This window comes from Chanos chanos, chromosome 4, assembly GCF_902362185.1.
Source record: "Chanos chanos chromosome 4, fChaCha1.1, whole genome shotgun sequence".
NCBI classification, from domain to species: Eukaryota; Metazoa; Chordata; class Actinopteri; order Gonorynchiformes; family Chanidae; genus Chanos; species Chanos chanos.
In genome coordinates this window covers 12481800-12507564 of record NC_044498.1, presented here as the reverse complement: position 1 = coordinate 12507564, position 25765 = coordinate 12481800, and the positions used below count along the sequence as shown (strand labels likewise).

The 25765-nt window shown below is 41.2% G+C and overlaps 3 protein-coding genes across 4 annotated transcripts in view; all 3 read right to left on the bottom strand.

Annotated features, from left to right (window-relative positions):
* The window catches only part of mafgb (v-maf avian musculoaponeurotic fibrosarcoma oncogene homolog Gb), a 13745-nt gene extending 6918 nt beyond the window's left edge, over positions 1 to 6827 (bottom strand). The window contains exon 1 of the mRNA XM_030772503.1: positions 6733 to 6827. The gene's annotated coding sequence lies outside the window, so the exon portion shown is untranslated. The remainder of the gene's footprint in view (positions 1 to 6732) is intronic.
* A 3223-nt stretch (positions 6828 to 10050) lies between these two features.
* On the bottom strand, positions 10051 to 15755 carry pycr1b (pyrroline-5-carboxylate reductase 1b). Of its 2 annotated transcripts, none has more exons than XM_030772588.1 (8): positions 15642 to 15755; positions 15068 to 15152; positions 14767 to 14837; positions 14445 to 14624; positions 12519 to 12740; positions 11911 to 12003; positions 11538 to 11701; positions 10051 to 11191 (listed from the first exon to the last, which is right to left on the bottom strand). In XM_030772588.1, the coding sequence occupies exons 2-8, from the start codon at positions 15132 to 15134 to the stop codon at positions 11029 to 11031; spliced, it is 960 nt and encodes a 319-aa protein (XP_030628448.1). In that variant the 5' UTR covers positions 15135 to 15152; positions 15642 to 15755; the 3' UTR covers positions 10051 to 11028. The 2 variants fall into 2 exon arrangements, with proteins under 2 accessions (XP_030628448.1, XP_030628447.1); XM_030772587.1 differs by having other exon boundaries at positions 15649 to 15755.
* A 5130-nt stretch (positions 15756 to 20885) lies between these two features.
* Positions 20886 to 21800, bottom strand: LOC115810891 (myeloid-associated differentiation marker-like protein 2). The gene has a single exon (XM_030772920.1). The coding sequence runs from the start codon at positions 21798 to 21800 to the stop codon at positions 20886 to 20888; it is 915 nt and encodes a 304-aa protein (XP_030628780.1).
* Positions 21801 to 25765: the final 3965 nt, after the last annotated feature.

Sequence of the window (25765 nt, the reverse complement as noted above, 5' to 3'; positions counted from 1 at the left end):
AGCCAGAGAGAATGGCTGAGTTATCTGTGTGTCGGCGTTCACTTACAAACAGATTAAACCATCAACAGTGTAGTACAGGAAAGACACTAGGTACCAAACACTCAGAGCATGAAACAAGAAAGACTAGAGAGACAGAAAGAGAGAGAGAGAGAGAGAAAGAGAGAGAGAGAGAGAGTGAGAGAGGGGGCTTGGGGGGGGGGGGGGGGGGGGGGTGAGCGATCGTGCAAGTGTGAGAGAGAGCGAGTGACAGAGAGAGAAAGAGAAATTAAACGAAGACAACAGAGGCAAATAGATGAGAGCAGGATGAAAAGGAAAGAGAAGATGTAAAAGAAACAATGGGAAAGAGAAGCGTGAGAAAGATGGATAGATTCCTTAGCTTTTTCGAAGGGTATTAAAAGAAAAGAGGTGGAAAAAAACCCCCCCAAGAGTTCAGTTTGTGGTGGAGGAGAGGGAGAGGGGTAAAAAAAAAAAAAAGAAACGAGTTCAATCTACACGCCTTTCTCCTTTCAGGTAGTAAGTCTGCCTGATGACAAATTTCCTAACACAAGCAGAAAAAAGTGCAATGTCAGGAGCTGGGTGCTTTTTTTTTTTTTTTATTTAGTAAGGGCTTTTTCCAGCAGAGAACCTCGTAGGTTAATTTGCTCCCCCCATCACCCTACCCCCCACCCCACCCCTCCTCCCCCCCCCACCCCCCCACCCCTTTGGACCTAGACAGAGATAAGTTAACTAAATCTTATTTCTCCCCACTGCTCTCTCCAGGTCAGCAGAAAACATGAGTGTAAAAAAAATAAAATAACTTCAGAGATGAGGAAGCCGGGTGAGAAAGAGAACTTGTGCCGGAGAAGAAAATCTGTATTAACAGAGATACTGTCCGAACAGTGAGGAAAATCAGCCTCAGTCGATAATAAATTGAATATCTTCAAATTGGGTGTTACCAGGGCCAAGTAAAAAAAAAAAAGGCTTGGGGGGGGGATTTGTACCTGTATTGTTTTCCTAGCTGAACGTAACGCTTGTGAACTGTTTTAACTTTCAGTTAGGCGGTCTTCCCTTAAATAACCCCAGATAACTGGAATCCTTTGACCCGTTCTTCAGCTTACTTAAGCCCTACACGACGTTTCCATGTCAAGGTCACAGGTGAACCCACCGCTCATTGTCACTTCACGGAGAAAAAAAAAAAAATCATAAGATGAGGACATGATGAGCTGTTAATGCACTGGACTAATCTTTTTACTTCCTCTTCTTCATCTCTCTCTCTTCTCCTCAAGTGTTTCTTTAATGTCAAAAGCGGTTGACAGAAGGGGTTTGCTCTAGGGAGCCTGTGAGTGCTTGTGAAAGACTGTGTTACACTTGACACGCTTCTCCTTGATAAAAGGTGGGACCACACATTTTGCACCTCCAACATTTAGTCTCTTTCTCTCTCTCTATCTCTATCTCTCTTTCTCTCTCTCTCCCTCTCTCTCTCTCTGTCTGTCTCCAAAAAAAGCCTCTTTATTTTAAAACACAGCAGGAAAATTATTTATTTATACAGTACAGAAAGCCTCTTGTGAATTGACAGACACCTCTACGGATGGCGAGAGAGAGAAAGAGAGAAATCCAAGGTGGGTCAACTCTTCTCTTTCTCTTTCTTTTTGGTGTGAGTGTCCTTTTTTTCCACTTTTTCTTTCTGGAGAATGCAAAAGCATGTGATGCTTTTTCAACACTGCGGATAAAAACTGCGGTACATTGCCAACGAGATGATGCAATTCGAAGACATTCATGTCTCTACCATCCCAAGCCTGGTAGTCCGAGAAAATCTTCAACACTGCACACGCACAAAAAAAAGAAAATCTACCTTATAAATATCTACACTTCATTGCACCAACTCACTGGGTCAAGTCAGGTTTCTAAAAGTTTTACTAAAGACCTTTTTTTCTTTTCTTTTGTTTTTGAGGTTTTAATTTGTTTCATTCAAAATGTAAAAATTGTCTAAGAGAATGTTCTAGAACCCCCCCCCAAAATCCATCTCTTTGAAACAGGACGTCCGCAGAAGTGCAGGTATTTTGCATTCATGTTATCCACAAAAAAATTCACAACGAATTTTTGTTAAACCAGTTTATACGCGCCTCCATTCCCTGGGCTGTTAAGGTGCACGGTGAGTCTAATGAGGGAACAGATTCTCATTATAAAAGGTGACAGGCGGTCTTGGTGAGAGATTAACAAAACGTGAAAATATCCAAATAATCTGACTACCAATTGGTTTCAGTGTGTGTGCATCCCCTGCATCAACCTCCTTTACAACATCCAGCTCGGCTGACACGTACCTACACAACAGGTCTTTTGCAAAACCATCGTGACAGGTGGCCGAACTATGAGAAAATCTGTTTGGTTCTCCTTGTAAACAGATCTTTGAAACCAGTGGAGGCGAATTCTGTTCTGCGGTGTCGGTCTACACGAGAAATTACGTGCTGCAGAGAAGATATCTTAACTTTCCACTTACAGCATATTTCATCATTACTAAAAGAGAGGAGGGGGAGAAAAATAGACTCCATTGATCTCCCCATTCTCCTCACTTCTCCTCCCTCCCTCCCTCCCTCCCTCTGTATATCTCACACTTTCTGATTTGCACACATTCGCTCTCACTTGACCCATACTCTCGTTTTCCGTTTCTTCTTTACCCGCGCGCGACTTAATAAAAACACTTAGTTTGCTGTTTCAAAAAAAGGAAAATGTAATGACTTGTAGGAAAATGTGCATAAACAGTTCGATGAGAGAGGCAATCAACATTTGAGTTACACATTCACATCGCTAATCAGTCTCACAAGTCAATACATGAATCTAAGCATCAAACATAAACACACGAGAAACGTCTCAAGAGGAGAGGAAATGCTCAGTCTATCTGCCTGTAACTTTTAAGTTACTCACTCTCAAAGTCAGTAGTAAGTTGATGATTATCCAGAGACTGTATTTACACAAAGCCACCTGCCCGAGAGAGGCATCTCATTATTCTCTTTCCCAGAATTTCATCAACCTTTCACCTCCTCTCTCCCCTGCACTCCTCCCTTACCCACATCCTCCCGAGCATACTTGCACCAAACCTCAAGGTGTGTGTTTGTCTGTTTGTGTGGCTGGGGGTGGGGTGTTTAGGTTAGGGGGTTGTAATGATGTGTGTGTGTGTGTGTGTGTGTGTATGTGTGTGTGTGTGTGTGTGTGTGTGTGTGTGTTCTACGCACATGCATTTGAGAACTTGAGTTTGGCTTTGCGTATGAGGGCATTAAGCTATGTGAGTGCATGTGTGTAAGCGCTGCGTGGGCGTTGAACAGACATAAGTGTAAAGAGCATACAAAAGCTGACATGGCTAAGGACTTTCTCTTTGTCTAAGCTCAGCATTTTTAACCCAAACGACTATAAATCCAGCACTCATCTCCACTCCTACTACACTGTGCTTGCTGAATACCGAGAACTGTTCATTTGTCCTCGTAACCTACTCCAGAATATATGGCCATTTATTAACACAGGGGACGTCAGGAAAAGAAAAAACTACTCTACAAAGGGCACCTTTCCGTAAGTGGGAGGGGGTCTACTCATCAGTCTACTAACGCATGACTCCGGATGTGCCAATAAAGCTCAGGAATAAATTAAATCCATTCTTCCAAAAAAAAAAAGAGAGAGAGAGAGGGAGCAGACTGGAGATGTATTCAAAACTTTAGACTTCTTAAACTTCTAGAACTTTCCTCTCTGCTCTTAACACACCTGCCTAAGGGAGTGGTCTGACATGACTCACTCACTACTGTGTGAAAGTATTTTGCCTGTTCACCCCATTGACAAGTTTTTGTCGTCACTGACCAAGCAGGTGCTGGTACTATGCAAAACAACAGCGTACTCCACACACAATAATACACATTAAACCAGGTGTAATATCTATAAATTACCTCCAAATTAAGCACCATTACACACATACACCCACTGACTAAAATAAAAAGGGAACTGTCCCCACAGAATTTAAGAATACAAAGGCGCACTACCTGATAGTTAAAAAGAGGAACAGCACACAAACAAAAAAACTGCCATCCGTTGCAAAACTGTTACTGTAAATGCAAACGCATTGCTTTTTTTTGAGAGAGAGAGAGAGAATAGTGGTGCAAGACAACTTTACCCTGGAAAGATGCCAACACAGCATGCACACTTGCAAAAAAAAAAAAAAAAAAAAAACCACACATACATGTACTACTTCAGAGGACAAATCCGTGCTGCAAAATTCACATGTTGTGCTCTTGAATTACATAAATACACACACGTCTAACTTCTTGAGTATTGCCGGCAGATATTCAGGCAAGCTGAGTGACTAAAAAAGTGAAAACACCATCTGTTAAGCGAGGGTTCATTTCAGTTGTTTCAGCATTCTTGGAGAATACCTTGAAGATAAAAAAGGCTCTTAGTCTCCATCATTGCAAATCCCATCACATTCTTTCTTTTTTTTTTTTTTTTTATTCTTTTCCCACCCTTTTCTTAAATAATCAGAACGTTTTGTCCAAAAAAGCTCAATCAATTTTCAATGACGTCTTACAGCGAAAAGAAAAACTCCTAGAACACTAAATAATGCATACTTATGTGATCCAAATAGACCGTTACAGAACGTACCACTGACAATTACACTTCTAGGTCCTTTTATTTAAAGATACTATACTGTATGTGTATACCTTCACAGCTTCTCAAACACATCAATCATGAACAAAGAACACGCTGCGAGCCATAGCAATCATATTATTAAACTGAAAAGGGGGGGGGGGGGGGGCAAGATCTCTTGGTTCCCACGGGCTGTGTGAACTGTGATGACACAAAAACCATCTAGTCGTGTCTTGTAAGTATGGCTTCGTAATATATGACTCAATATGAAAAAATGCACATTTTGACAGGGTGATGATGTAAGCGTTAGAGAACTGTACTGATTTTACACACGCTGGATGCGTAATAAAAAAATAAGTCATCAAATAAGTCGAACGTCGTCGACAAAGGAATTACCAGTGAATACATCTGAAATTCTTCACACTTTTACTACATACAAAATTGCTTTATAAGATGTTTAGGTAACGTTTTTATTGTGCAAGCAAGCAAGCGATTATATGGAGGGAAACCAATCAATGTCAAGGCAGCTCCTTGACTTTGGTTCTATCACATAGTCTGAGCGGTGTCTACCTCGAGAGCCTATAGCGAGCCCAGTAAATACACACCACTGTCCTCTTCCTCCTCGCGCCAGACCTTTGTGAGCCGATGCCATGTTGCCATGGCTCCCCATGCCAGAGCTTGTAGGCAAGCGTCAAAATCAACGATTGATGAATCAGCATCGCAATCCACTAAAATTCACCATCGTGTGAAATAACTGCCCAATCAACAGTGTTATTTTAACTCAACAACAAATTTCCAGCATACCTCTCCACTCGAACAACTGGTAATTAGCCTTTGGCGGTCAAGGGATCCTATAAAACTCTTATCATCTATGGATAAAGACATACTAAGCAACGGAATTTAGCCGGTTAGCTTGCTATATATAATCACCACTGAAAGCTATTTCAAATAGTTAACGAAACCCCACTATTTATTATGAGACAAGGTAATAAGCGTTATATAAACCGAATTAAACACTAAGCACTAAATCCGTGGTTAGTTAAAATATAAAAGCAAACTTGTGACAACAGCTTTGTATTTTATGACATTTCACCAGCTGACAAACTTAGCAGGCAAGCCATTTTGTTACAAATGTGACGTTATTGACCTCACGGGAAACGAACATTGCTAAAAAGCACCAGGTTTAGTAAATTATCTCACCGATCTAACGTTACCCCTAAACGACGAGTATACGACAAGTACCTAGACAATAACCCTGGGTATGAAATTCAGTACGAGCGCGAGAAATTCGCTGGTGGATTTCTCGCCGCCTACGTATTACTACGACGTTGGCAAACATGTCAAATGTCAACATTATTTTTAGCGCAACACGTTTGCACCCACTATTAGAAAATCCTCACCAAATCAGCCATCTAGCCAATCTACCTATTTGTTAGGTTACCGTGTTCCTATCATTACCTTCTTGAAAAGACCGATCTGCCCTCGCTGTCAAGGCGGTGTTTTCAGCGACTCCCGTTACAGCACAGTTGGTTATATGATGATGAAACAGCAGGTTCTTCACCTAAGATTTTTATCCATTTAGGTGGTTTGAGTTAGTCAACGCTGCTGTAAATGACAGCATTTGTGTTTTCGACAACCCCGTCTTATTTAACGTTATACTCTAATTATTTTAATAGCACAATAATCGTTATAGATATACAAAAACTGTCAGAAAACATAAGGTAGCGAACGTTGTTACCAACTTAATCGAGAAACTTAACCGACCCTAACCATCAAACATATAAAATAATGTTGACACTATTACAAAACTAGCAATCGTCCACGGTGTTGACAAGCCCTTTGTCTGGCTGAAGGACCCCCCTGTCGGCATGGCTGTGGGTGATCTATCTGTACATGGCTTAATGACCCAATCGTGATGAATCAGCACGGCTAGCCCTTTAATGCGCGCCCCTCTCACATCGGCATGATGTCGCTCGGCAAAGCAGCCAGCACACCAGAAACACGGGCGAGCGAAGGGAGAGCAAAGGCGTGCATACTCAGCAAAACAGATCGCAAGCTAGCGAGTCTGACACGATCCTGTCAAACAGAAACTTTAGTTCGTTTTAGACAAATGAAAGTAAACTGACTTACTGAACTGGGTGGGAGCTGTCTTCCGTAACAGAAAAGGTCCGATAGAAGAACTCAAAGGAACGCCACTTCAGTTAACAGTCAGATTATTAGCTACCGAAATTGTTGTACACTTCTGCCTTCCCTTGTTGATCGTCTATCTCTTGTGCCGAGGCCAAACGTCACATGATGTTTGGTCACATGGTTTCATTCATGAAGGATCTACGCAACTTGCAAAAAAAGTCTTAAAGGAACATGAATGCACATTCGCGCAAGAGGACCAGCTTTTACGTTACACCAGTACCAACTCAGTACTTACCAAATGGATATTGTATTTTTTTTTTTTTTTTAAATGACGAAAATAGCAATGTGATTTAGTAGTAAATCACATTTCTGTAGTAGTGAATTCAAAGTTCTTTCTTTCTTTCTTTCTTTTCACAATTGAAATCTGCCTCTGTAATTTCTATTTTTAGAGATTATTGACTTCTTTGAAATATATGATCCCACTCAGAAAATAACTCTCAAAACTAAACTACACGCTGAGTGAGCAACTTCACTGAGAACATTTCAGAAGATGCTTTTCAAGATGAGCTTCTCTTACTGTGGCTGTTTGCATTTAGCTTTTCCTGTTTTATACGAGCTCTTTGTTCTGATCTATGTACTTGTCAGCCCTACTGACAGTCAAGTGGGTCAGTTTTATTTTGAGAATGTCCATGTTGCCTGTGGTTCTATGCAACTGTTCTGATTTCATGTGTTCATATGAGTGAATTATCGTGTGCTTTGCTGGAGAGAGGTCTGCATGTTGTATTTTGAGCTTGATTCAGCACCGCACTCTTTTTTTTCGAAATAGTTCTGTCTACTTTCGTTCTGTAAAGTTCTCTGTACTCGTGGAGTTACTGGCTAAAGAAAAGGAAGCCAAAGTGATGATTCATTGCAGTTGGGGGGGGGGGGGGGTCTTGCCCCTCTCTTCCTCTTTTTTCTCCCAAGCCACCAGCTGCATTGCAATGATAAAATATCAGTTCATAGCCCTGTTTTTTCATTCTTTCTTTCTCCTTTCTTCATCTTTTATTGGCATATTGATGCACATGTGGTTTACTTGGAGAAGGGTGTGAGGAGGAGTATGTAGGGGAATGGGGGCATGGGGCCCCTGGTGAACCTGTTGGGGTTAAGGGTGATTGATGTTGTGTTCTAAATTGGATGAAGTGAAAACCCGTAGAGTGCTCCACACCAATGACCCATAGGTTGCATTTTAAAATAGCACACAGTGTATAAATCACCATCAAAGACTTGATACTATGTTGTACTTGGAATTGAACAGTCATCTTGATAGCACTGAAATGCATTGAAATAAATGTTATGTTTGCTCATGTTGTAAGACTTTCTTGGCAGTGTCGGTTCAAAGGTTAGACTCTGGGCTGTGTTCACTCATCAGTATATACATGTCACACACGTCCCTGTGTACTGATTTTACCCCTGTAATGAAAGTCGATCATCAGAAACATTACTAATATTTGTATCAGGTAAACATACAGTAAAAAAAGGAAAGAAAAAAAAGAAAAAATCTGTCCGAGATGTAAAAGTATAAGAGACAGGTGAGCGATCTGAAAAGGTGTTTTTTTCCCTCTAAGCTGATACTAACTGATACTGAGAAGCTCAAACAGTATTTCTGGGAACAAACCAGTTTCTTGGGATAGATAATTGTTCTTCTGCAGGGTGGCACTCTTATTGGAGCTGGACAAGGTTCGAATCTAATACCTATAGCTTTAACAGTTAAAAGTCTTCAGAAAATTGTATAGCGGAATCAGATATGTTTGTACAGAGCTGCACTCAAGGCATGCCCATCATATAGCCTTTCTAGGAGAAGGACAGGGAAACCCATGTTAGACCATTAGATGTTTCCTTATTTATCTTGACATTCTCAATACATTGAAAAAGGGCAGCATTGGCCCATCCCTGACAGAGCGAGGACAGATAATTGACGCTCACACAGCCCAGATAAATCCAGTACAAAATGACAGGCAAATCATAGGTGTTTGAAGGATGACTTATCAGCTTTGAGAAGTGGTGGGGCAGGCGAGGGGTAACCTTTGGAATAAAAGAGGGATTAGCCAAACACTTTAGCGCCTCCTCAAGTTCCCATCATGCACGCAAATAAACAGTGGCCCACAGAATGCGCGACACATCGCCAATATTTTTAATCGCGCTCCGGAGGTGCCGGGCCGCTGGAACTAATCCTGCCGCCGCTTGTCATTTAATGTTCCTTCAGGATGTAAGCACATCTCTCTTGAAAAGAAGGGCAATTTTCGACGTCTTTCTCCCACTTCTCGGCAAGCGACCTTATTATATACAAAGAAAAGGGCTCCTCAAATGCTTTCTTGCCAGGTTTCTGAGAGCAGAATTACAGTTTATATATTTATCATAGTTGGCAGACAGGTAATATGACTTGTGCAAAGTGACCTTTAAGATCAGGGTCATGTCAGTTTTTCTTATTGCAAATGAGGGTTACAATAGGGTTCTATAAAAGCCATCTGCCTATCCAGGCAACCAATCAACAGCAATCTCTGTGCCAGTGAAGGAGAGAAATCTATACAAAATTCTATTCTATTAATAACCAGGCCTTCTGGCGTTGCAGTGGTATGATTTCTAATGGCAGAAGTGATGCTGGCAGGCTTGGCATATATGGGCGTGTCTTCTTGGACTAACATTATGATTAATGGTGGAGTTTCAGGTAAGACATTGTACACGGAGATGCCGACCTACAAAAACTAAAAAGTATAATTAAGAACTGTACAGCCATCATGGCCATGATATTGTGATCGTGTGCAAAAATGATATGTTACTCAGAAAAGATATATGAAAGAAACTCATGGTGTTGTTTCATGAATATTGAAAGTGTCACGCAATCATGTGAGGTTGCAGTTTACAGTAAAACTGCAAAAAGGGAAGGAACTGATTCTGAGAAAGCAATTGCAAAAATATTCCCTGCAGACACAAGTGCTTTACCCCACGATACCTACTTCACATTCCTCTTTAAGTTATATCTTGGAATGTAAAACTTGTCAGACTGAGTGAAGAATCCAAAAAGCTCTGTAGCTGTTATGCCTTTATGGTTGTAGGGTTGAGGGACTTTGATGAAAGGTGTCTAGCTATTTCAATTACAGAAGTATTAATTCCTCCTAAAATGCTAGTTACTATATTTATACAGTAGGAGTAAATAAAAGGAAGCCGTGCATCTCTTCTTAAATGAACCTTTTCTCTCCTCATTGTGTCTGCAGTGTATTTGATGTAAAACATGAACACAACACAAATAGTTCTTTGAGAAACTCCGGACAAGGGGAAGCATTTTCCAATGATAACACCTTTAATATTGAAGATGATGCTTTTGTAACAATTGCCAGAGGGAACACAGTTCATAGCAGCTGCAGATATGTTCCATTTGAGACAAAATACTGTGATTTCTTAGTTTGGCTGAAATTCATTTCATCTATCCAATCTTGATATAGAAATGGCATGTTTACATAAATATTTAACAGTCATTGACATTGTGTAGGTGTTTCAAAGAATACTGCAGATTAACAGTTTTCCTTTGTATTTTAATACAGTAAGTATAATTTAAAAAATTCTCTGTAACCAGGGAGATAAAGCATAAAACAAAAAGACAACAGATAGAAACCATTTGTATCTTAATGTTTTCCAAACCTTTTGAGAGCATGGAAATTCTGAGCTTAGGTAGTGGACTAATGACACTAATGACAATTTCCATGATCAAAATAAGTATTTATGACTAATCATATGCAACGACACAGGCTGACAGTTAATGGCAGGATGCCAGTGAGAGGCGACACTGATGAAAAATATCCTCTTTCACACCTCCTCCTCTCACTATTCAGTCTGCCATATCACTGAAAACCTGAGGACACAAAACAGAAAGAAAAAAAGAGAAACAGAAAGACAAGGCTAACAAATAAAACAAAACACATATATTTTGTTTGTTTTATGATTGGGCATGTCAAAATAGACGTGAAAGTACTACATTAAAAAAAAAAAAAAAATGACAACGTAACGGATGCCATCTGTCTCCCGAGGTTGTAACACATTATTACACTGAGGTCATGTTATTCCCCTCAGACCAGGAAAGCACAGGGATACAGACAGCATGTTGTAAATGCACTTCTGTTCAACTCAGTCTGTGTGTGTGTGTGTGTGTGTGTGTGTGTGTGTGTTTCGGACGGATATGCTCTTCAGCAACATAAGTGTAGCCATGTGAAGTCTGTATTTGTCTCAGTGACAGGGCACTTGGAGAATGTGTCACATTCCTTTTCAGCTCTTCTTCACTCCACTCCTGTTGTTGAAGAGATTCACTCTGCTCTTGGTTGTCACAGACGTTTCAGAGACACCAGGCTGCTGCAGAACTTTGTCCAGCGTTGTCTTCTTGATTGCTGCAGGTGAGATCTTCTCCTGATCAGCAAGATACTGCAGCTCCCTAGAAAAGTGGAGAAAGAAAAACGGAGGGAGGTGTTAGAAAAAATATATTTCCTTTTTTGATCCACAGCAATAACTACCACTGAATTTCACACATAGTTTTAGATCTAAAAAAGAAATGCTTAGGATTGCCGGCAAAGAGTGAACCACGTAATAACTAGTAAAACAAAATTCAGTGCACAAAGTAATTTAGAATCTTATATTCTGCATTAGGGCTTTTTCGTTTTTACAGGATGACAAAAGACCATTTAAATCTGGTTTGCATCTCACTATTTTAAAAATTCCACAACATTTTCCTGAAGTATATGGGACCATTTTAAAGATGTGTAAAAGACAACGTGAAGTACCTAGTCCTGATACAGGATGCCTCTACGGCATTTATGAGAAGACTCCGGAACCCTCCGCTCTCCAAAAAGTGGAGGGCGTGGATGGTGGCGCCCCCTGGTGAACACACATTGTCCTTTAACTGGCCTGGGTGCTGTTCAGAGTCTAGCAGCATTTTAGCAGCTCCCTGTGAACAAGAAAAATGTAAACATGGCTACAGAGCATGTGAATCCAGCATAATATCCTAGCTTTTAAGATAAGTGCTATGTGATTAGGCAAATAAACATTAATATGACGATGCTGCATTGTCAAACATGAAATTTCAACATGGATCGTTGTCAGTGTCGTGTGTGTGTGTGTGTGTGTGTGTGTGGGGGGGGGGGGGGTGTTACTAACCAGCAAAGCCTGAGCACCCAGTCTGACTGCAAGTCTCCTGGGAAGTCCCATCTTCACACCACCATCAGCAAGGGCATCAAGAGCAGTAAAGGCCTGGTCACACAAACACAAAAGAAAAACATCAATGACAAGATCAATGTTAGGAATTTCACAAAAGGAATTTTTACATTTACTTCAGCACAGAACTTCCTGCTTCTCAGTTCTAAGACATAGTATGAAAACAGGTAGAACAAGACAATTAATTATTTATAGCAAGAACTGAATATATTAATGAGTAGATCCATGAAGCACATGACTAATATTATCCTGTCACACTATCTTTAGCAGGAGGATAATTATAGACAAGCCAAGATGTAAATAGTTGGTTCAGATTTTCTTCCCACCATCCTGTTCATTTTATACTCACATTTTCAGCAAAGAGGTTTGAACCTTTATTAGAACTAGACAGCTGAAGACCTTACCAACTAGTTTGTTTACACTCAACTGAACATTTACAATAGTCTCAGTCACGTAGCAATCCTTTTTGGCAATGAGACCTCTTTGCTTGTGCTAACATAAAATTACTGCCCCTCTCCTTCAATACCAAAACATCAGCCTTAGAGACTCACATAAGCTGGTCCACTACCGCTGAGGCCTGTAACAGCATCAATCAGGTCCTCCTCCACCTCTGTGCAGAAGCCTACACTGGCCATCAGCTGTTCCAGAAGTTTCCCATCCTCCACGTCAGCATGGGTGCCGGTGGCATACACCGTGGCCCCCTCCCGCACCACCACTGGGGTGTTGGTCATACAGCGCATTACCTTGGGAGTCGTTCGGTACTGCAGCAGCTTCTGCAGAGAGACGGTGAAGAAAAATACGGTTGAGAGAGGACGGCGAGAAATGGGAGCGAGAAAAGATGAAATCAAATTGAACTAATATGCAGTTGTTTAATGTCGCTATAAAGAATTGATCCATAGAATGTCTGTGAAGTTCAACCATTTGACCTTTTTGATTTCAAACATTTCACCGACCAATTTCAGATTTTATAGTTTTTCATGTTATTACTAGGGGTGTAACGGTTCTGAAACCGAGACCGAAACTGCGATACAAACGTCCACGGTCTCGTGTTGCGGTTCCGGAATATGGAACTGCGATCCCCCGTCCCCTCCATCCTCCCAACCCCAGCTCGCTGCAGGTGCAGCCCGTTGAGCTCTCATTACGTTACTAATGTAACAAAACTCTTTTTACATTTCACAGTTAACACTATAACACATGTAAATCATGAAATTATTATTCTATTTAACGTTATGTCAAGCGAATACAGTCTAGCTATAACCACGCACGTTACATGCATAACTTTTTTATGCTCTGATGGTCAGTTGACCGAAACGTCAGCAAATAATGTGGTACTTGACAAGATACAGTGTGCCCTCTCTTCTACATTTATGTGTAACTAAAATTAAAAACTCAGTTTCCTCTCCAATTCCATAACGGAGCCGTAACTTAGCGACTGAATTAGCACATGTTCAATGATGCAGCCTCGTAAGTATGGCGACCGTAAAGCCAGAGCTTCAGGACCCTCCCATATCCTTAAGATCCTTTGTTTGGGAACATTTCGGTTTCCCAGTGAACTACAGTAGCAATGGGCAAAAGCAAGTGGATAAGACGAAGGCAGCGTGCCGGCATTGTTAAACTGAAATCGGGTATGTCGCTGGCAGTACGTCAAACACGATCTCATTTCAGACGACATCATCCAAATGCGAATAATACCGGCACAATGAAAATCAGAGTGGAGAGCAAACTGGAAATTATGGCCAGTTTGCAAGTGTTTACAAGTTTTTGCAAGTTTATAAGTTTACAAGTAAATTCATATTAAAATTAACGGACATTTCATGTTTTGCATGTCTTTTTTCACTGTACAGAAACCGTACCGAACCGTGACTTCAAAACCGAGGTACATACCAAACTGTGACTTTGGCGCATCGTTACACCCCTAGTTATTGCTATTATTTATTTATTTATTTTACAGGGGCTTCAAAATGGTGACTGGAGCATTCAAGTTCAAAAAAAAAAAACATACAAAGCTGAGGATAGCTGCATACACTCCTACATGCTAGTACAATGAAAGGGTTTCATTAAAGGAAGTGAACTGACTTTTAAAAAACTGAACTGAGTGGAAAAAGGGATTGTAAGAGGGAATGGTGGGAAAAGGTTATTTTTGTTGAAAGCTAGGAAAAGGAAAGAGTGATAGAGACAATAAAAGACAAAGAGAGTTGAAGTCATTTGATGAAAGGGAATAAAACATAACCGTAGGGATAACTGGTATCTGGCAGACAGATAGTCAATATCCACTTTGTGCATGTGTAAGTAGGGGCATGTTTCAACAGAGTGCAGCCAACCGAATGCATACGTAACAACCGACAAAACACAAAACTTCTACAAAAACATCTGCACAGAGACTCTGCTCTTTCTCTGAGAGTTCACACAGGGCTACAACAATTTTATTATTATTATTTTTTTTTTTTTTTTATCTTCAAACTAGTAGTAACTCAAACCTTCTCAATAGAACTTATGGTGACTCCAGCTGCACAGGACACAATGAGATGTCGATCCTCAATATCAGGTCCAATCTCATCCAGAACAAAAGGAATGATGTGAGGTTTGACCGCCAGGAACAAAACGTCACTTTTTTTTGTGGCCTCCTTATTGCTGGTTGTGAAGTTCACCCCCATTTTCTGAGAGTTAGAGGAAAAGAGCAGGAGGAGAGAGAAGAAAAACGCTCATTAAATATAGAAAAAAGGTAGAATATGGAACAACTTTAAGGGACACACGTAAAAACAAGCACACATTTATCCCACTGAGGTCTAAACCACTCACCCTTAGGCCTGAGACTGTAGGCAGGTCTGTGTCTGGAGAGCTAGCTGTTATCCTGTGCGCTGCAATTACGCCTGAAACGGGGGGAGCAGAGAAGGGACAAATGCATGATAAGGACGACAGAGTGAAGAGTGATACCGTGCAATAAAACACCCTAACACCCACAGGACAATATAAAACACTACATAAAAAAACTACCAGAATTGCCCCTTTTCTCATGATATATTGAGGTAAGTTTGTCAGAACAGCCCGATGAGCAAAGTTTTGTGGTCAGAGGAAAAAGTGGGTCAAAGTCCTGACTTACCAGCTGCTGTGAAGCCCTTGACCAAGGCATGAGCCAACTGGCCTGCCCCAATGAACCCAACACTCATTCTGATGATCAGGTGGACCTACAAATCATAACATCCACACACAATGTACAGTTTTGGGTTTTTTTTATGAAAATGCTGTTGAAAACAAAGCATTACCCTCTCGTTGGCAAAGCTTTTTGGGAAATTAAATTCATGACATGGTCGTGCTCTTGATTAACTTTCCAAGAAAATGGCTGTAAAGTAACGTTGAAACCGCAACCACGGTCAACCTGATTAATTTAATTAGTTAGTCACATCATCAAGCAACCAAAGTCGACTGATCTTGGTGTTTCAATTTCACTTTTACAATTACAGGAGTAACGTGATGAGACAAGTAAGTTTTCTGTCCGAATAAAAGTAATAGATCATTTAGCGCCTTTTTAAATGGATGGTGATTGCACTGCAGCCAAAACAGTGAAATTGGCATCATTCAGTTCCATCCTGCTTGACACAAATCAGAAGGGCAACGCAAATAGAATGCCACGCGAGATAGTTATTGATTAAGAATATTTTAGAGTTTTCACTGACCTCTTACCTTTGTCAAGATCTGCGAACAGCTGTTAACGGTCCTGCTGATATTACACCAGTTTGGGGGAGAAACAAATACCACTTTTGTGACAACGTGGCTTCCTCTTTTTCACCCCCGTTGTGTTCCGGGGGAACCCTTTGACTGATATTTTCGCACACCAATAAGAGAAGAGCTCAGATTACATGTAAACCAATTATCATAAAGAACAGATAGCTGTGGGTGGGCTTTTTGCAAGACAGCGATCCCGTTGCATCATTTCCTTTTGTGTACAGAAGGGGCCCAGAAAGAAAATATAGGTCAAGTCCAAAGCCATATGTAGGCTATATACGGACATTTGTGTTCATTGACTGCATTTAGTTCTGAAGCGATTTCACTTCAAGGGTAAAATACAGTAATGCTTAATCGAAGATGGTAGAAGAAACCGCATCAATAACGCCAGAGAACTAAGAGAAAATCAAAGTCACAATTATTGAGAAAATCTGTTGTCAGGGAAACAAATAGAAAATGCATAAGGAATATGAAAGGAATATATAAAGAAAAAAACAAACTAATGCAACCATCAAAGGTAGAATTTTTATGATTTTTTTTTAAAATGGCACAGTTCTGTGCTTGAAAAAGATTACAGAATTATATTCTTTCATTTTAATACAATTACTTGTTGCAAATATTTTGTATAATTTTTGTTTACACAAGACTTATCACAAGTAGGCTATTAACAGCCCTAAGTATTAGTTTAAATAAACTGCACTAAAATGAAATCTCCTCTGATACATCAGTTCTTTGATTCATACTCATCTCATACTCTCTGTAGTTTTGCAGTTGTAGTGTGGCTAACCCTGGTTTCCTGTTCCTTTGATTTATAAAGGCACCAGAAATGTAAATACTGTTTTGAGAAGAAATGGTTGGTGAACTTCAAAACCCAGGAGATGAATACAAAAATGAATGATAGTAAAAACTAACAAACAAATAATAAAAGATATAACATAGATTTATAATTAGCAAAAAGGGCTATTTGGCCGAATCTACTCGTTATTGCACACGCTTGAATTTAAATATATTTCTGCATGTACGTATGACTAATTTTATTAACACATTCTGAGTATATTTTTATGAAGCGTGAGAATAAATTTGGCGGGTGCTGCATACCTTAAATATCATTCATAGATTGCATAGCTGACTGTCCCATCCTGATATTTGATACTTGGTTAGACCTTCCATGTCAGATGTCTGGTAACCCCGTCCACGGAACAGACATTTCGAACTTCCTCACCCCTACAACTGTGTGCCACAAGGGACAGCATTCAAATTTATGCTGCGCCTAGGAGTCTTCAGTCTAGTCAAGTTGGATTACCTAGGAATCCCTTAGGCCTGAATTCCAAGAGTGTCATTCATATTTTAAACATCTACTCTCACTTTCCTTTTTGGACCTCTGTCCTTTTAGGTTTACGTGAAATCCAAGTTCAAAAAGCATCACACATAACTCGAACGATCCTGCTTAAATTTTGAATGGGCTGACGTGGATCGGTCTCATCGCTCTAAATTAACACTGTATATTTCTAACTGCTGATCATTTTACAGTGTGTATTTGACTACACAAAGTAAGTCAAGAGATGTCATCATTTCATTATTTGAAAGGCTGAATGTTCTAGGAAGCGCTTCCGCTGTTTGTAGTTGAATGCGCTGAAGACTCAGTGGAATGCAATCAGTGACGCTGTACACATTCCTCGTGGTTATATATAACCCAGAGCAGAATGTAAAGACAGTGCTCAAAACGCAGCAGCTGTTCAGTCCGTCAGAGGGATTGTAGTCAGAGGATACAAAGCATATCAGTTAGCTTTCAGTCTTTTCACAAAATGCAAGTAAACATCCATGAAACGCTTTCTTTATTATACTGTTTGAACAGAACTATGACACGAGAATTGTATGATAAATTTTTTTTTTTATGTTTGAGAGATGTTAGAGACGTATGTCAATTAATATTTCACTTATACATCAAACAGATAAGGAGTAGCCTACTGCCCTGTGCCGAGACATCAGTTAATATGTGCCAATCCAGTGCAAAATTAACGACGAGAAAATGTAAAATGTCTTCATTTAAAAATGTACGCAGCAGTGTTTTCTTTTCATTTTCTAAATTTGTTCAGATTATTTATAAAATGCTGCTGATTTAGCATGTCCAACCCACGGAGTGTATATGGCGACCTGGTGTCACATGAATGAGACAAGAAGGCCAACGTAAAAAATGCATATTTGCCCATACTCAACGATTTATTATCAGCGGAACCAAATTAGCAGGCTAATTATCACTTTCAGTTTTACCAACGACAGGGTCTGCATATAGGCTTCAGCCTGGTACACAAATCATTCTATTGTATAATAAGCGCCCTTGTTTAGTGTGCAGGCTTGGAAGCTTGATCATATTCAAACAAAGACAAACAGCCAAATATAGCCTAGGTTTCTGTTGGCTGAGTTAGAAAGTCACATTTTCGTATTTCTTTGGAGAAAGTTGTAAAAAAAAAAAAAAAAAAAAAAAAAAAAACCTGGGAGACCAGACTGCCTCTTTAAGTAAGTCAATTAAACCCACTCTGCGTGGGCACAATAAATCTCCCTGTGACTGTCGGAGCGTGCTGACACTCATTCACTTTCCAGACCTAAATCCCCGGAGATTTATTAAAAATACCAAAATATATGAATCAGTTTGGTCTAAAGGGGAATCTAGGCGAAGCGTGTCCGACGATTTATGTCACTGTGATTAGGCGGAGTCGGCTTGTCGGGAGATGCTCAAAGCTAAATCCATAGACAGCCGGGTCCTCATTTGTTTCAAGAAAAAGGAGAGAGAGAGAGAGAGAGAGAGAGACCCAGTGAATTTCCGTATTCAATTCATATCTCTCCGAGAGTATTAAAATTACCACGGTGGCCACCGGATTAAAAACTACAATATAAAGGGCCCGACGGGGGCAGGAGAGCCGTACTGCACTTGGCATTCAGAGAGCTCACGCTTTCCCCAGGTGTACCTATTTCTTGATGTGAGGATTTCTTTGATGTCTCACCTTTCTTTATAATGAAACGTGGGGTCGAGAAGCGCCGTTAAGCCCTGCGCCACGCAAGCGGCCGTAGCTCGCTCAGTCAGGTCCATAAGACGAGTTATGAATACCAATGAATTTGTGCAAAGAAACGCTGCCCGCACTTTTATGATTTTGGATCAACACCGCCTCTCATTTATTAAAGGTAGACACTTAATTAATATTTTAATTAATATTGATTCATTCACCTTGACTGGCAGGCCAAAAAACACGCAGTCATTTGTTTTGTTTTAATAACCTATCTATCCTAATTTCCATAAGACCTCGGTCTGGTTGCAATCTTCTCAATCTTGGGACTTGCAGGATGCACTGACATCATGGCCGGGCATCTGTTTTTGACTGATCTGTCATGACAAGGCCCTGCTATTCATACTCGCCCCCATAACCCTGCAGCAAAGAAAGTACCTTGTCTCCTGATGGACAGCTGTCTTTACCAATCAAAATCAAGACAGAGAGGGTTCCCACAGTAGAGACGTGGGCACTGGACACAAAGTGATTCTGTACACTGGTCAGTTGTTCTTAGAAGAAACTCCTTGAGCATTTTTATTTTAGGTATGAGAAAAACAAAGGACCTTGTAACAGCCCTCTGCTGGTAATTCTTGAGCTCCACCTACACACACACACACTCACACACACACATACACCAAACAGCTCTGAGGCCTGCCAGACTGCCCATGTCGGAGACAAATGGATGATGTGGCAATGTCACAACCTGTGAGGAGTGCCGCTGGATGATGGGAAAATGGCAAAGTTCTTGCATGCTCAGCAGTGAGAGATTGAGCTGATCTGTGTAGACCCGTTACCTGAGGGTCTACATGCAGACAGACACACACACACACACACACAGACATACACTTGCGTGCTCTCTATCTTTCAAATACACTCAACAAATTGGTCCTTTACTCTTGTCAAATCAAACCATCTTTCCACCATCTGTCTATGTTTGCCTCCCCAGGAAAGAGGTAAGCAGGGGATGGAGAGAGAGAGAGAGAGAGCAGAGCAAAGCAGAAAAATCAACAGCTTTACAAAAAAGAGAGTGATTATCTACATCACTGAGTCAGCACTCTTATTCTAAGCTTGTATTATCAGTAAGCAACTTTTGACCACACACACACACACACACACACACACACACACACACACACACAAGTATTTATAGGCATGTCTGCATGCAAGTATGCTCTATCAAGGGAGATTGTTTATACGTAAAGACACAATACACAATCTAATGGAGAGAGAATATTGATCAATTGTTTATTGGAAACATCAAAACCAGTATACAATATTATCAATACAATTAACAACATCAAAACACACGTCAGGAAATATTTCACTCTCAAAAACGTACAGAAATGTAAAACGCTTTCAAGTACGGCCCAGATAAACAAGGACTGAAGGGCACAAACAAAAAATATATGGCCCACAAATCACAACAGAAACACAGATATATTAGAAAATTTGATTCTGCTCGAGACAGATGAAGCTTACGACTCTGAAGTTGATTTAACTTTCCTGGCTGACAAAGGAGGAAAGGGAAGAAGAATGAGGGAAAAGAAAAATGAAAGGAAACTAATAGCCATGTCTGTCTGACAAAAGAGTGGAGAGAAAACAGATGAGAGAGAGAGAGAGAGGAAGAGAGAAATGAACGCTTGAGTGGAAAATCTGCAGATCCAAACAACATCTTGCTGAGCTGGCTGCATTGCTTGCCGTGTCCTCCAGGAGGGCTGAATGTGCTGACTGTGAAAGGCCTCAGCCAGCTGGCCAAGAGGGGGGCCAGGCCCTGGAGACCTACATGAAGTGTTGGGAAGAGCTTTGGGAGGATGGGGATGAGATCCTGAGGTCTACGAAGGGATTAGATGTGGCATGCCTTTGTTGGCTGATGAGGGAGTGGCAGATTAGAAACGTCCATCTCTGAAGTATGGTGTGAAGATTGAACATCCATGTGAATGAAAGGTGTGTTGCCTTAATTAGGTGCAAAGGGATATGGATCATGCTTTGACTTTGTATGAGAGTTCTAGTGAGGTGAGGTGATTCAGGTAACTGAATGTCGTTTGTAGCTTGGTTTCTCATTCAAACAAATCGGAACATGTGTAAGGTTGGCTTGCTTTCATTATTTTTGACTGATATAAAAAAAAGCATTTTGGGACGAGAAGTTAATTACTACACTCGGGGATGCTGTGATACAAAGCGTATTCTCTGCGAATAGATGAGATCTGCAATGTACAAAGCTAGGTTAGCATAGCTTAACACAGTTACAATGAGTTTGCTGTCCCACGGGCACTTTCCCCTCGGGCATCCCGCGGGACGATGAGGTGTGCCATACTTTCTGTCAAAACAGTACACAGGCCACACCACGGCAGCGCTTAAATACAGCAGTACTGCCACAAACGTGTACACCACCACAAAACGGTCGAAGGGCAGCCTCAGGACAGCGGTGCGACCAGACACGGTCAATACCACCACAAACACGGTCACGGCAAAGCAGACAGAGAACACCACCACACAGTAGATAGTTGGGACGTGACGCGAGAACTCGCTCCCGTTAGCAAGAGTCCCGAAAATCACGCAACCCAGAAAACTTTGGACCACCTTCAAAAGGCCAGATACTGTGGCCATATATCCCACCACTTTTCCTGGTCTGGCTCTCGAAAGAAACACCTCAGCTCCGTAGGCGAAGCATCCCGCCCAAGAGCAGCATGTTACGGCGATGCGAAAGTTCCGCACCTCGCAATTATTATAGGGGCACTCCGGACGAACAAAATAAACAGGATAAACAATGGAGGCCGTTACATAGAGGAGCGTTGCCAGTGCAGCAAAGGTAACTGTCAGGTTTTCCCAAGAGATTGGTAGGCAGGTGTGCAGACGAGTTACATCCAGGGCAAAGATAGCCGACGAGATGGCGAAGCAAGAGCACCATACTGTCATGCAGAAGGTACCGTAAGTGGCACTGTAGCCCGCGCTGTGGGTTACCAGGGAGATGACAGTGCAGCCAAGGGCCAGTTGGGACAAACGGGCAGCACCCAAAAGGGACAGGACAGCAGCCTGGTTTAAATGGTGCCCTCCCTGGGCATTCATGTTTCAATCCTCCCCTTCAAAGCTTCACGTTTGTTACTGTTTGTCTCAAGAGTCCGAACGCCGTGTAATTTATTCTAGAGCAATATGTTGATATGGGCTCTTACAGGGTTGATATCTCAGCATCCAAGTGAACTCCAATTGAGGTGTATATCTGCATATACCCTGTGGGAATTTCTAACCAATCTTTCCTTGTCCTGTGCTTCCAGCCTTTTCCACCCGTTAGTAACTCAATATTATCACAATGTTGGTCCTTTCGTCATGTTTTCTTGGTGTCCCTTGATGTCGTCCTTACCCCAGCTCAGCCAACTGTAGTAGTTTCAGTCTGTTTGGTTATCAGGGTAGAGGTGGGTGATTTTGAGAATGACTTCTTTTCTTAGTCATTCCCTTCAGGCATTCTCCACTTTTGTACTCTCCTCCTGGGGACGCAGAATATTTCTGTCTTTATTTTGGCGGCCGTGACTCAGAAACTGTCACAAACAAAAAACGTCAAAATCACCGGGGACTTTGCCTCCAACACCGCTGATTCAGTCCTCTGTCTCAGCAATGTATTTACCAGACAGCACTGGATCATCAACCTCTAAAAAAAAAATCAGTATAACTATCAAAACAGTCGGCTTTATGTTAATTTACCTATCATTTAACACTTCTAGTCTGTGAGGTATTTACCATAGTGATTTAGGATGCGTCCACAATCTGATGAATGGATTGATGTTTTCGCAGTTTTGTCCATACAGGTATTCCAGATGAGTTCATATAAATAGCAGAATAGAAAAATAGCATTACAAATGGATTCTATTCTGGAATGTTCTTTTAGCCCCAATGACCATGCGGTGACCGAAAAATGTGTGTGTGTCCCAGGCTTCCGCTGATCAGACTAAGCTTGCTGGTTGTCACCCGTATTCTGGTCGACGCTGCTCAGTGACATGTAGTCATGTGTTCATGTGAGTTACACTTTCCTAAATATCCCCCTGTCCGCAGGCATGCCAGCTGAGAAGGAAAGTTATAAGTACTTGGGGTGGGGCAGGGAATGAGGGAGTGAAGGGGGGGGGGGGGGGGGCAGTCAAATGTCTTGGTCAGAAGCATGAGGGGGGGTGAGGCCAACAGGCAACTGACCAAGTCTTTCTGGGAGTAATGTCCAGCACATGGCCGTAAATAGAACCAATGATCTACCATAAAGGGCTGACTGGAGCTAAGAAGTGTCTGTCATAATGTTATACCCGCAGCCATGCTGCCATAACAGCACATCACCATAACTTACTTACCGTAACTTTTCTGTCTAACGTCAGCTACACTGTCATAATGCTAAACATCCAATCTTGAGAAAACACTTTGTAATCAAGTTAAAAAAAAAACATCCTTATTGTGGAGAGGCAACTGAATAGTTCCCTGTTGACTAAATGATGTATTAGGCATGCCATAGGAGACGGCTGGAAAAACATGATGAGAAGGCCTGATTCGCATTTTGGCCCGACTCACATCTGGGTAATTTCCAAGATTTTTAAAAGAAATTTTTAAAAGAATTAGAATAATAGTTCTTCTTCCCCCAGATATCAAACTAATAATTTGTATGGGTGATGACTACTGACAAAGATCTCAAAGCTAACAAATAGTGGATTTTTGAGGGAATACTTCCACCTAGTGGGCAGAGCTATTCACTCCTTTCAGTTATTCTCTACAGAGGCTTAGGGAAAACCAAAACACCACCAGAGGGAACTAGACATCCTCTTAAAACGTTCAACATGCTATTGTTATTACGTTTATCATTACAACATAATGATTTGTTTCTCTATATTCATCTCAAAACTGAGATACAGATTAGAGAACTGTAAATGCCTTTTCTAACACAAGATCTCTCTCCAACATTCAGGTGGAGGATGGATTTCTCTTTTAGATTTTAGGTTCATCTCAAGGTTTGCTCTCATCACCTAACAGCTCTTTTCTTAATGAGACCTTAAGAATGTTCAGTGGTGATGTCATGCCTAGCATTCTATAACGCTGCTACGTGGCAATGAGTTTTGTTGTACTCTCTGTCTGGTTGCACCTGTCTGTCTGTTTGATCCTGTTTACATATTGTTTTTACTGTTTCCATACTGGTTTACAGTTCTACAATGTTGCACCATATTGCACTATATTTATATTGCACTCTCTTTTTGCATAGATCCTGTTTACATACTGTTTTTACTGTTTACATACTGTTCTGCAGTTCTACAATGTTACACTACATTTATATTTATATTCAATGCACTGTGTCTTCCCAATGTATCCCCCCAGTTATGTAGTCCTTTTAGTATAGTGTTTTTCTCTATTTTTTAGCATAGCCTTTTATTTAAGTGTATTTATTGTCTGACTGAATGTGCTGCTGCCTGTCTATGTTGCACCATATGGTCCAAGGAGGACGTTGTTTCGTCTCTGCTGTGTGCCGTACTGTGTATGGCTGAGATGACAATAAAGCTCTACTCGACTTATTGTAAGACACTATTCAAATGAAACTGCATTGAATGAAACTGTGTATGGAGATAATAATTCTGAAATGCTTGGGTGGACATCATGTATCTACCTTTCCTACTTGATAGATTACCTGAAATGTGTAGAGAAAAACGGAAGTCCAACAGAAATATTCTATCATGGGATATTAAATAAACATAATAATAGATCTTATGAATCTGTCAATCACCAGTTATTTCTTAAGATAATGTGTAATGTGTTTTAGTCCAAATTATCATCTCTTTTTTCTAATTTGCAATGGTCTTTATTTGGGTGCCTGGACCCAAAGAACCATTCACACACATATTTATACTTCAAACTATTTAGGACTGAGTGCAGATACCTCCAGACCTCAGTGTGTTTTACCACAACCATCCTCGGGATAAGGTGGGTTTCTCCCGTGGTTATACACCATGCACTGTGTTCAACTAATTACTGACTGCATCTGCAGTGTTAAGCAAGAATGAGAAAGAAAAAGTGAGAAGGTGGCATTCTTTCCTTGAGGACATTTAACATTAACTTTACTGCTTACCACAATCCATGACTGCTCAACCTTGACATCTGGCGGAAGAAAACACCAAATTAAACAACAGCTTGTAGCAAAATGTGTCATTTTTCCCCTGTCAATATTTTCGAACTGAAGAATAGTGTCCTTACTCTGATTACAGACCCAAGCACCCCTATGTCACCTGCACACCCTTCTCCAGTGCCCCGGCAGGTGCGTTCGGCATGTGTCCCCCAATACCCCCCCCACCCCCACCTCCACCCCCCGGCTGGCTCCCCCTTCAAAGCCTCCGCCACAGTTGGAAGTAATTAGGGGGCTGAACAGGAGGGGGGGTGGGCTTGATGGAGAAAGGGGGTGTGAAGGGGCAGTCAGCTAGTTAAGGAATGACAAGTGCCAGGAGCACCAGGCGACCCCCCCCCCCCCCTCCCGTACACTTTGAAGCTCTTTCAGATGGGCAGCAGAGGTTTTTTTTTTTTTTTAAGTGGGGGTAGAGGTTGGGGAGGGTAAGCGTGTGTGTCTCAGTTCATTTGAGCGCGTGGGACTAAGGACATCAAAGCACCGGTTACCCTGAACCCACCTGAAAAACGTTAATTTGCAAGCAGCCAAAACGGAACTTTACTGAAAGATGGCTCACATCTGGCTACTTTCCTATTTTCCCTGAACAGTTTTTTTTTTTTTAGTTTTAATCTCAAACCTTCTCCTTTGCCATGAAAAAAAAAATAGAGAAGAGTGTTGCATTCCCCATACAGAACCTCACATCAGATGGTAACTTTTGACTTCAGATAAGAACAAATATGAGTGAATAATAATTAATAAAAAGACAGCTTGACTTCTGTGACAGCATTCTGTGGGTCACATGACAGTGCTGAGTGATGCTCTCTCTTTATCTGGGTCAGAGAGCGACAGGCGAGGTAAAGTGCTTACTCAGTGGAGAGGAGGGAGAGTTCAGGCCGGTACCAGCTCCAGAGAGCAAACC